The 13,172-nt window shown below is 37.8% G+C and overlaps 1 protein-coding gene across 1 annotated transcript in view; it reads left to right on the forward strand.

The window, feature by feature from the left end:
• Positions 1 to 734, forward strand: part of DYNC2H1 (dynein cytoplasmic 2 heavy chain 1) — a 419,160-nt gene extending 418,426 nt beyond the window's left edge. Inside the window, exon 89 of the mRNA XM_037841237.1 lies at positions 54 to 734. Coding sequence (XP_037697165.1) covers positions 54 to 212 — 159 coding nt within the window. The 3' untranslated portion in view covers positions 213 to 734. The remainder of the gene's footprint in view (positions 1 to 53) is intronic.
• Positions 735 to 13,172: the final 12,438 nt, after the last annotated feature.

Below are 13,172 nucleotides of genomic sequence, written 5' to 3' on the forward strand. Positions count from 1 at the left end.
GCTTCAAAATAGTATATTATTGTATGTTAAAACAAAATTAATTTTTTAAACAGGGTGCATATCGTCCATATTCCCCTGAAGAGTGCATACCTTTGCCTGTCTACACCAGTGCTGAGAGGGACCGTGTGGTAACCAATATTGATGTCCCATGTGGGGGCAACCAAGACCAGTGGATTCAGTGTGGAGCAGCTCTGTTTCTAAAAAATCAGTAGAATCTAATGACAACAAACTGTCTCTGCAAAAAAGAAGCATTTGTTGTTTAAGCTTTAAATAAAATAAATGGTCAATCTGCATTTGAAATGTTAGTTCAAAATATTAGCACATAGTTATCCTATTTTGTTGATCTCATTCGATATTTATTATAATGAATAATGACAGCACAATGTACCTTTTAAAGTAATAGTTTAATGGAGTTAATGTTAAAATGGAGTATTCCTTTGATAACATTAAATATTTCTGGGAAGCAGTTTACCTTTCCAGTGATTCAAGAATTTAATGTTTTAGGTAAGAAGTTCAAAATAGTGTATTTAAGGAAGCAATAATAAATATTTTGGCTATCATTTTTGTATAATAATTATTTAATAAAATGTCAGATCATTAATAATTTTTTCAGAGTTCCATGGTTTTAATTCAATACATATACATTCTCCTTTTAAACACTGGAGAATGTATTGTATTTTAGCTAAAATTATAATTAATGTATAAGTATACATTGCAATTATACAATTCTTTTATATGCTCATACAATGTATAATTATAATTAATATTTAATGTAACAAATAAATAATAAGAATTCAGATGAGACAATAATTGAAACATAAATTCTGGTTATTTTTTTTTAACTATTTGGCTTTCCTATATGTCTTTATTCTTTATAGGAGCGTCTATCAGATTTCTATAAGATTTCTTGAAATCAAAGCAATCAAAAATACTACTCAGTTAAATGGTAGACCTTTCAGTAACCTGCAAAGTTATCTCCAGGTGTATCCTTGCGACAAACAGATTCTAAGAGCTCCAACCTGCATTTTTTTATACGTGTTCATAATAAATGAATCATATTATAGGAAAGAAGTTAAACACTTAGAGGAAAAACATTAAAGGATAAAATAAAAGGAAAATATTTTTTTTTTCTAATTTAAACTCAGTAGGATAGTATCTCAAAGAAATGTAAAAGAAATGGGGATAAAAGCACAGAAACCAGGGTAAGAATTTGTTTAAAGAACAGTCAAAAGGTGAAAAGTTAAGATTTCCCATGTATATGACTTTTTACCATCCATTTCTATGAAACAGTAAAAGTGAAACAGTAAAATTCTACAATAGCTGGAAGCTTAAGTGATGTATTTTATATTCTAATTTTAAAGTTTCTGAGCAATATGCATTAAATTCATAAACCATAACTACTTTTCTATTGGATTACCATTTTATCAATCTGTGCCTAATCAGGAGACGAAAAAGCACACCGGAGTTAACGGGGAGTTTAATATAAAGACTCAGTAAACTATGATTAAAAGAAAAGTAACTGTAAGAGAACTTTATCTGATACCTTAAGGCTAAAGAAGGGTACCCAATGCAGAACAAATTTAAAGGGAGGCTTCTCCCAACTCTGGGGTTCAGGCCTCACTGCAGAAAGTATAGTTGCAGCCATTGGATAGCAGAGAAATTCACTGTTTTGTCTGGGCCAGAGTTGCTCTGCAGTTGCTGGGCAAGCAGGAAGCAACCCTCTGGGATGCAGGTAAGCCACAGCTGTGTCACAGCCAGTGGGTGGGTGTGAGCATGCAAAGGGAGTGGGACCTACAGGGCAGGCAGGAGTCCTGGATCACGCAGTGCCTGGTTTGAGAGGACTGCACGAAGGTGATTGCTAGACCAGGCTGGGGTTACAACATAGCAAGGCTGGGCCAGGACACTACTAGATATCCACCCACCCACACCACTGACCAATGCTACAGCCATGGAATCAGCAAGAGAAGCCCCTTCCTGTACAGTCCTCTACTAAGAAAGCTATTATGTTCGTTGTTCTAAAGGATAATGCTTAAAGAAATTCTGTACATTATCACAGAATAGATATCAAAGAGTGAATTTGGAGCTGAATGCAGTACATTGATAGTGTACACTTTTGTGTTCAGGGAATATTATTTAGTTTTATTCAGTCAATAAATATTTATTCAGTGTTATGTTTCTGACACTGCTATGCATTGAAAATACAAGGACTCATGAAATATATCCTTATCTTTATGGCCATGTTCATTGCCAAATCCTTACAGCCTATTAAAGTACATGGCACATTGTAGGTGTCTCACAAATATTTGTTCAATGAATGAATGAATGGCCTGACTAGGGAGACAGATATAAAAATAACTGTACTACAGTATGCTAACTAATACAGGTAATAAATATAATAGCAAAGTCCTATGGGAACACAGGAGTAGAAATGATTAATTTTTTCCAGGACAAGGGAAAAAGCAGGATAAGTGATATTTGAGCTGAGCCCTAAAGAGTGAATAAAATTTCATCAAACAAAGTTCCGGAAAAGGACATGTCCAGTGATGGGAGCAGCCTGAGCAGATACAAAGGAGTGAAATGCACACCATACCTTGGGAATTATAAAATATCTTCTGGAGAGGAAGAGCAGAGAGGGTGGAGTGTGAAAATGGCAAGTAGAAGAAAATGAACCTGAAAAGGTAAATTGAATTGTTTATCAGGGTTTTGAATGTCACACAGGAATTAGACATTTTTACAAGTAATTAAAAACATCCATAGATTTTAAAAAATAGTGATATAATCCTAAAAGAGTAATTTTTTAAATTGTTTTAAATATATTATATGGATTTAAAGACTTATTCATTTCAGTACTCTCCTTTGTATTTGACTATACCCTAGAGTTATACCTAGAGTTTATAAAATACTTTCGTATAACTTATCTCTTAATTTTCTAAACTCTAAGTAGATATTATTTTGACTTCACGGATGAGGAGTTAAAGGCCTAGAAGATACATGACTTGCCCAAGATCATCTAAACAGTATTTATACATTTTATATTGCTTTATTGATTAGGGTAGAGTAAACAGCAAATCAAATGGATCCCAGGTTTTCCGTATCCTAACACACAGAAGGTTATTTCTTGCAGCTGTTCAGTTTTGTGGGACAGTTCTCTTCCATGTATGTGATTATTCTGGGACCAAGACTGATGACAGTTCTGCCATCTTAAACACATGGCTTTCAAGGCCTGGCATTACATCCCAGTCCTTATGCCATCTAATGAAGAATTTGAGTCCATTACAGAAATGCATCCAGTACAATGCCATAAAATTACTTAAAAATAATGAATAAAGTAGCATAAGATCTTTAATTGTTCTTCTGACTCCAAACCTTATGCTTGTAAATATACGTAACAAATTCAGCAATATGGGACGTGAGCTGGACACTGGTCATATCTCAGGATACCAAGATGAAACATAAAAGTAAAGTCCTAACAGACATCTACAGGACATTACATCCCAAATCACCAGGATACACATACTTTTCTAGTGCTCACGGAACTTTCTCCAGAATAGATCATATGCTGGGACATAAAACAAGCCTCAATAAATTTAAAAAGATTGAAATTATTCAAAGCACATTCTCTGACCACAATGGAATACAATTAGAAGTCAATAACCATCAGAGACTTAGAAAATTCACAAATACCTGGAGGTTAAACAACACACTCCTAAACAATCAGTGGGTTAAAGAAGAAATAGCAAGAGAAATTGCTAAATATATAGAGACGAATGAAAATGAGAACACAACATACCAAAACCTATGGGATGCAGCAAAAGCAGTGCTAAGGGGGAAATTTATAGCACTAAACGCATATATTAAAAAGGAAGAAAGAGCCAAAATCAAAGAACTAATGGATCAACTGAAGAAGCTAGAAAATGAACAGCAAACCAATCCTAAACCAAGTAGAAGAAAAGAAATAACAAGGATTAAAGCAGAAATAAATGACAGAGAGAACAAAAAAACAATAGAGAGGATAAATATCACCAAAAGTTGGTTCTTTGAGAAGATCAACAAGATTGACAAGCCCCTAGCTAGACTGACAAAATCAAAAAGAGAGAAGACCCATATAAACAAAATAATGAATGAAAAAGGTGACATAACTGCAGATCCTGAAGAAATTAAAAAAATTATAAGAGGATATTATGAACAACTGTATGGCAACAAACTGGATAATGTAGAAGAAATGGACAATTTCCTGGAAACATATGAACAACCTAGACTGACCAGAGAAGAAATAGAAGACCTCAACCAACCCATCACAAGCAAAGAGATCCAATCAGTCATCAAAAATCTTCCCACAAATAAATGCCCAGGGCCAGATGGCTTCACAGGGGAATTCTACCAAACTTTCCAGAAAGAACTGACACCAATCTTACTCAAACTCTTTCAAAACATTGAAGAAAATGGAACACTACCTAACTCATTTTATGAAGCTAACATCAATCTAATACCAAAACCAGGCAAAGATGCTACAAAAAAGGAAAACTACCGGCCAATCTCCCTAATGAATATAGATGCAAAAATCCTCAACAAAATACTTGCAAATCGAATCCAAAGACACATTAAAAAAATCATACACCATGACCAAGTGGGGTTCATTCCAGGCATGCAAGGATGGTTCAACATAAGAAAAACAATCAATGTACTACAACACATTAAAAACTCGAAAGGGAAAAATCAATTGATCATCTCAATAGATGCTGAAAAAGCATTTGACAAAATCCAACATCCCTTTTTGATAAAAACACTTCAAAAGGTAGGAATTGAAGGAAACTTCCTCAACATGATAAAGAGCATATATGAAAAACCCACAGCCAGCATAGTACTCAATGGTGAGAGACTGAAAGCCTTCCCTCTAAGATCAGGAACAAGACAAGGATGCCCGCTGTCACCACTGTTATTCAACATTGTGCTGGAAGTGCTAGCCAGGGCAATCCGGCAAGACAAAGAAATAAAAGGCATCCAAATTGGAAAAGAAGAAGTAAAACTGTCATTGTTTGCGGATGATATGATCTTATATCTAGAAAACCCTGAGAAATCAACGATACACCTACTAGAGCTAATAAACAAATTTGGCAAAGTAGCGGGATACAAGATTAATGCACATAAGTCAGTAATGTTTCTATATGCTAGAAATGAACAAACTGAAGAGACACTCAAGAAAAAGATACCATTCTCAATAGCAACTAAAAAAATCAAGTACCTAGGAATAAACTTAACCAAAGATGTAAAAGACCTATACAAAGAAAACTACATAACTCTACTAGAAGAAATAGAAGGGGACCTTAAAAGATGGAAAAATATTCCATGTTCATGGATAGGAAGGCTAAATGTCATTAAGATGTCAATTCTACCCAAACTCATCTACAGATTCAATGCAATCCCAATCAAAATTCCAACAACCTACTTTGCAGACTTGGAAAAGCTAGTTATCAAATTTATTTGGAAAGGGAAGATGCCTCGAATTGCTAAAGACACTCTAAAAAAGAAAAACGAAGTGGGAGGACTTACACTCCCTGACTTTGAAGCTTATTATAAAGCCACAGTTGCCAAAACAGCATGGTACTGGCACAAAGATAGACATATAGATCAATGGAATCAAATTGAGAATTCAGAGATAGACCCTCAGATCTATGGCCGACTGATGTTTGATAAGGCCCCCAAAGTCACCGAACTGAGCCATAATGGTCTTTTCAACAAATGGGGCTGGGAGAGTTGGATATCCATATCCAAAAGAATGAAAGAGGACCCCTACCTCACCCCCTACACAAAAATTAACTCAAAATGGACCAAAGATCTCAATATAAAAGAAAGTACCATAAAACTCCTAGAAGATAATGTAGGAAAACATCTTCAAGACCTTGTATTAGGAGGCCACTTCCTAGACTTTACACCCAAAGCACAAGCAACAAAAGAGAAAATAAATAAATGGGAACTCCTCAAGCTTAGAAGTTTCTGCACCTCAAAGGAATTTCTCAAAAAGGTAAAGAGGCAGCCAACTCAATGGGAAAAAATTTTTGGAAACCATGTATCTGACAAAAGACTGATATCTTGCATATACAAAGAATTCCTACAACTCAATGACAATAGTACAGACAGCCCAATTATAAAATGGGCAAAAGATATGAAAAGACAGTTCTCTGAAGAGGAAATACAAATGGCCAAGAAACACATGAAAAAATGTTCAGCTTCACTAGCTATTAGAGAGATGCAAATTAAGACCACAATGAGATACCATCTAACACCGGTTAGAATGGCTGCCATTAAACAAACAGGAAACTACAAATGCTGGAGGGGATGTGGAGAAATTGGAACTCTTATTCATTGTTGGTGGGACTGTATAATGGTTCAGCCACTCTGGAAGTCAGTCTGGCAGTTCCTTAGAAAACTAGATATAGAGCTACCATTCGATCCAGCGATTGCACTTCTCGGTATATACCCGGAAGATCGGAGAGCAGTGACACGAACAGATATCTGCACGCCAATGTTCATAGCAGCATTATTCACAATTGCCAAGAGATGGAAACAACCCAAATGTCCTTCAACAGATGAGTGGATAAATAAAATGTGGTATATACACACGATGGAATACTACGCGGCAGTAAGAAGGAACGATCTGGTGAAACATATGACAACATGGATGAACCTTGAAGACATAATGCTGAGCGAAATAAGCCAGGCACAAAAAGAGAAATATTATATGCTACCACTAATGTGAACTTTGAAAAATGTAAAACAAATGGTTTATAATGTAGAATGTAGGGGAACTAGCGGTAGAGAGCAATTAAGGAAGGGGGAACAATAATCCAAGAAGAACAGATAAGCTATTTAACGTTCTGGGGATGCCCAGAAATGACTATGGTCTGTTAATTTCTGATGGATGTAGTAGGAACAAGCTCACTGAAATGTTGCTATATTATGTAACTTTCTTGGGGTAAAGTAGGAACATGTTGGAAGTTAAGCAGTTATCTTAGGTTAGTTGTCTTTTTCTTACTCCCTTGCTATGGTCTCTTTGAAATGTTCTTTTATTGTATGTTTGTTTTCTTTTTAACTTTTTTTTCATACAGTTGATTTAAAAAAGAAGGGAAAGTTAAAAAAAAAAAAAAAGAAAAGAAAAAAGACAAACAAGGAAAAAAAAAAAAAAAAGATGTAGTGCCCCCTTGAGGAGCCTGTGGAGAATGCAGGGGTATTCGCCTACCCCACCTCCATGGTTGCTAACATGACCACAGACATAGGGGACTGGTGGTTTGATGGGTTGAGCCCTCTACCATAAGTTTTACCCTTGGGAAGACGGTTGCTGCAAAGGAGAGGCTAGGCCTCCCTGTATTTGTGCCTAAGAGTCTCCTCCTGAATGCCTCTTTGTTGCTCAGATGTGGCCCTCTCTCTCTGGCTAAGCCAACTTGAAAGGTGAAATCACTGCCCTCCCCCCTACGTGGGATCAGACACCCAGGGAAGTGAATCTCCCTGGCAACGTGGAATATGACTCCCGGGGAGGAATGTAGACCCGGCATCGTGGGATGGAGAACATCTTCTTGACCAAAAGCGGGATGTGAAAGGAAATGAAATAAGCTTCAGTGGCAGAGAGATTCCAAAACGAGCCGAGAGATCACTCTGGTGGGCACTCTTACGCACACTTTAGACAACCTTTTTTAGGTTCTGAAGAATTGGGGTAGCTGGTGGTGGATACCTGAAACTATTAAACTACAACCCAGAACCCATGAATCTCGAAGACAGTTGTATAAAAATGTAGATTATGAGGGGTGACAGTGGGATTGGGAAAGCCATAAGGACCAAACTCCACTTTGTCTAGTTTATGGATGGATGTGTAGAAAAGTAGGGGAAGGAAACAAACAGACAAAGGTACCCAGTGTTCTTTTTTACTTCAATTGCTCTTTTTCACTCTAATTATTATTCTTGTTATTTTTGTGTGTGTGCTAATGAAGGTGTCAGGGATTGATTTAGGTGATGAATGTACAACTATGTAATGGTACTGTAAACAATCGAAAGTACAATTTGTTTTGTATGACTGCGTGGTATGTGAATATATCTCAATAAAATGATGATTAAAAAAAAAAAAAAAAAGTAAAGTCCTTTCACTGTAAGTTTGTTTTTTGTTTTTTTTTATCTGATATAAATAACTGCTATACTAGTTTTCTTTTTGGTTACTAGACTTTTGGGAAACTACAGAAAAAAACAGAGAAAAATTATAGTACAATGAAATGAGTTATGTGGCACAGTAGCAAAGGACTCTGGGATTCCATGGGATGGAGTGACTAATTCTAATTATTGTATTTTTAATTTAATCTAAGATTATCAGCAGTAGGCTAATTTTTTCTTTTTTTTTTTTTTTTCAGGGGTGGGAACTTACTTTGAAAGTATAAGTTGCATACAATAACAAATTGGCCTCCCACAGTGAACAAATATTGTGTACTATAGGATTTGCTTTGATTTTTTAAAAGAAATTTCGAACATTTAAAACCATTCAAAACCAGAGTCATCACATTCCCCTCTGCAGTCCATTTTAATCTCTCCCTACCCAGAGGCACTCACTAACATTTTTTTGTTGCTTACACAGTCCATGTTTTTAATATTATGGCAAAATATATGACCAAAAAATATATAGGGGAGTTTCTGGCAATTTGGATGAATGGGAGCTCCAAGGAGCCTCCCTAAATCTTCAAAAGGACACTACTTGAGACTGCCGGTCAGTAGAAGCAACAAACAACAGTTTTAGATACCCAGGTTCCACAGATATTGAAATGGCCCCAAACAAAATATAGCACAGCTATGTATTTGGTAAATCCTACACTGTGATTTTCAAAATAAAAATCTTAACAAATCATAAATAGAAAGGAATTTCATCCCATGAATAACAAATATCTATGGAAAACCCATAGCAAATATCATTCTTAATGGGGAAACAGAAGCATTTCCTTTAAAATGAGGGATAAGGCAATTATTATCACTTCTTTTCAGTGTTGTTTAGGGGTCATAGCCAACACAGAATGACAAGAAATAAAGGCATTAGAATGGAAAAGGGAAAAAGAAAATGGGGAAAAATACCAAGTTCAGGGAGAGGAAGACATTAGCACTCACATGCTTCTTCACATCAGTTGAGTTCATCTCCTTTTGCTAGTTATATTATTTCTGTGTTGCCCATATTTACAAGTTCACAGTCTGTTTTTTTTTTTTTTTAGTAATTCCTATTGTTAGAAGCAAGTGGCGAAATATGTATATTAAAATTTTAATAAAACCTAGCCTAAAAATCTTCAAAGCTTAATAATATTAAAATAAAAAAGGCAACTAACAATAAAAAAAAATACAACAGCATAAAACACTCATCAACAACAGTGCAACAAGGAATAAATGTCAACAACTGGCCAGACGAGGAACTAAAACAGAAAACTTGGAAATAAGCAGAAAGAACTGACTCTCAACCTACCATAAGGAGGGGAGAAAGTCAAGAAGTCACCCACTCCCAACACAGAGAAAACAGAATGTCTGGACAAAGTCTTCCAAGCAAGACTAAGATGAGAAACAATGTCATGACAACTATACAAGTTCAATAAAGGAGGAAGTTTTAAGTGTGCAGGAAACAAAGTGTTAACCAAAGAGAAATTTAACTCAGGAACAAAGGAACAAAAGGAAATTTCTCCTAATCCTTTCATTCTGTGAAAGGACTTTGGAACATTTATATTCAAATATAAATTGTAAAGCAATCATCAATGTCATCATTCATTAAGTCAACAATCATGCCTACTTTTGTGTCAGGAATTCTGCCTTACCTTAAGGATACAGTAGTAAGAATGTTATGGACCGTGCCTTCAAAGTACAGAAGGCACACAGGTAAACCAGGTGTGATGAGTAAATTATAGATGTTGTATGATGTCCAGAAAAGAGGAAGATTAACTCCTCGTAGGCTGATCAGAGAACACTACCCAGAGGAAGCAAGTATTAGGTAATAGGCAAGAGAATTCAAGCAATGAGCAAAGCTCACTTAAGATGAAGTGATTTTCAAGTTACTTTCATACACATTGTTTTATATGCTCTCCAGACCCCACGAACTAGATTGGATATGGATTTCTCATTTTTCATGTCAAAAAAGCAGGTTAAATAACTTGGTACTAAATATGGTACCAAAGCTGATATCTTCTGAATCTCAAGTTAAATTCTTTTTTTCTATGCTATTGGAAATTTTACACCAGATATTTGTACCTGGGAAAGTTTTTCAGCAACCACATGTCTCTCTAAAAATTTTAAAGAAAAATTATTTTCCCTTGGGTATTCATAGAAATTTAGACTGAATGCCAATTACTTCTTAGGATTTAAAAATCTGGAGTATTTTTTTTTAAATTTCTGTAAGGAAAGTAAGCATAAAAATGTGAATGGCTTTGTTCCCTGGATCTGTAGTAAGATTAAAGGAAGCTGCTCTTAGATTTATAAAGCTGTCCCTGTCTCATTTGGTTTTTCCAGGCAGGCCTAAGTACATTCCCAGAATATAAGCCACAGAAGAGAAAGAATTTTATATTGTTCACTGCTGCATCCCCAGAACCACAATTCCCTACTGGTAGGTGTTCAATGAATATTTGTGTGTTAAAGTGTAATATTTAGAAAGACAAAACCAAGGCTTTCATGCAAATACAAAATGAATGTGCCGGTTTGAGTGTATTGTGTCCCCCAAATGCCATTATCTTTGTGGTCTTGTGTGGGGCAGAAGTTTTGGTGTTGGTTAGATTTGCTTGGAGTGTGCCCCACCCAGCTGTGGGAAATAATTTTGATGAGATGTTCCCATGGAGGCTTGGCCCCACCCATTCGGGGTGGGCCTTGATCGGTGGAGCTATATAAATGAGCTAACTTGGGGGGAGAAAAGAGAGTGCAGCTGGGAGTGATGTTTTGAAGAGAAGCAAGCTTGCTAGAGAGGAACGTCCTGGGAGAAAGCCGTTTTGAGGCCGGAGCTTTGGAGCAGACGCTGGCTGCCTTCCCAGCTAGCAGAGGTTTTCCGGACGCCATTGGCCATCCTCAGGTGAAGGTGCCCAGTTGCTGATGCTTTGTGGCCTTAAGACTGTAATTGTGTAGTGAAATAAACCCCCGTTTTATAAAAGCCTATCCATCTCTGGTGTTTTGCATTCTGCAGCATTAGCAAACTAGGACAGATTTTGGTACCAGAGAAGTGGGGTGCTTTTGCTGCTGAGTTTGCAAATACCAAACATGTTGGAACAGCTTTTCAAATGGATAAGGGGAAGATTCTGGAATAATTGTGAGGAGCTTGATAGAAAAGGCCAAAACTGCTTTAAAGAGACTGTTTGTGGAAATATGGACTCTAAAGATACTTCTGATGAGGACTTGAGCAGAAATGATGAATGTGTTGTTGTAAACTGGAAGAAAGGTGATCCTTGTTTTAAAGTGGCACAGAATTTGGCAAAATTGAGTCCTGGTGTCAGATGGAAGGAAGAATCTGGAAGCAACAACCTGGAATACTTAGCTGAGGAGATCTCCAGACTACGTGTGGAGGACGTATCCTGGCTTCTCCTTGCAGCTTATAGTAAAATGCGAGCAGAGAGAGATAAACTTAGAACTGAACTCTTGGGTTCAAAGAAACCAGAAGCTGATGGCTTGGAAAATTACAGGCTTCCAGGGGGTGGAATCCCAGAAGCTACAGCCCAACGTGAGGATGGAACCAAACATGGAACCCAGCCGCTATTTCAGTACAAGCCAAGATTGGAAAAGGAGTTAAGCAGAAAGGATTTGTGGAAAGTCCTATTGTCTGATGGCTTTGACCCCTGCGTGCTTCATGCGAAGCCAACAGAATTTTTGCGAGATCTTTATAGACAGAGCCATTGCCGGTCTGGACTGGAGGAGACAGACAAGGAAAAAATTAAAGGAAAAATCTCTTCAAAGACAGAGCTATGGAGGTTGAGGTCTGGAGTCAGGAGGTCTCGGGCTGGGAGAGCGGAGCAGCCCACATGCATGGAAAGGGTGAGTTTGCCCTGGAGGTCAAGGGCGGGCCTTCCGCCTCCATGCTCTGGAAGAGTTCTGCCACCCGAGGTCCCAAAGAGGGTGGAGCACATTCCCAGGGAATTGGGGAGAGCCTGGCTGCCACCCCACTGTTCTGAAGGGGTTGAGCGTGTGCCCCGGAGATGGAAGGGAATCCGGGAGCTGCCCCGAGGTTTGAGGAGGGTGGGGCCGAGAAGGTGGTCTCCCCAATGTGTGGATATGCTGGAGCACTCACCCAAGCATTTGGAGAGGAAACAGCTGCCAAAAAGGCCCTTGGGAAGGGTTAGGCTCCCGCTCTCTCAAGCCCCAAGGATGCAACATTGTTCTGTAAATGACTCTCAGACTTTGAAATCTAATGGACTTTGTCCTGTGGGTTTTAGGAACTGTTTTGCTCCTGTTAACCCTGTTTTCCTTACTGTTTCTCCTTATGGCAATGGAAATGTTCATCCTATGAATGTCTCTCCTTTGTATATTGGAAGCACATAACTTGTTCTAGGTTCACAGATCCACAGCTAGAGGGGAATTGTGCCTTGGGACTGACCACGTCTAAATTGATTTTGATGGGATTTTGTACTTTTGTTACTGAAATGATTTAAGTTTTTGTGATAAATGAATGTATTTTGTATTTGGAAAGATAATGCCATTTTGGGTTCCAGGGGGTGGAATGTGCCGGTTTGAGTGTATTGTGTCCCCCAAATGCCATTATCTTTGTGGTCTTGTGTGGGGCAGAAGTTTTGGTGTTGGTTAGATTTGCTTGGAGTGTGCCCCACCCAGCTGTGGGAAATAATTTTGATGAGATGTTCCCATGGAGGCTTGGCCCCACCCATTCGGGGTGGGCCTTGATCGGTGGAGCTATATAAATGAGCTAACTTGGGGGGAGAAAAGAGAGTGCAGCTGGGAGTGATGTTTTGAAGAGAAGCAAGCTTGCTAGAAAGGAACGTCCTGGGAGAAAGCCGTTTTGAGGCCGGAGCTTTGGAGCAGACGACCACTGGCCGTCCTCCGGTGAAGGTACCCGATTGCTGAGGTGTTACCTTGGATGCTTTGTGGCCTTAAGACTGTAACTGTGTAGCGAAATAAATCCCCGTTTTATAAAAGCCAATCCATCTCTGGTGTTTTGCATTCTGCAGCATTAGCAAACT

The sequence above is a fragment of the Choloepus didactylus genome, chromosome 6, assembly GCF_015220235.1.
Source record: "Choloepus didactylus isolate mChoDid1 chromosome 6, mChoDid1.pri, whole genome shotgun sequence".
Taxonomy (NCBI): Eukaryota; Metazoa; Chordata; class Mammalia; order Pilosa; family Megalonychidae; genus Choloepus; species Choloepus didactylus.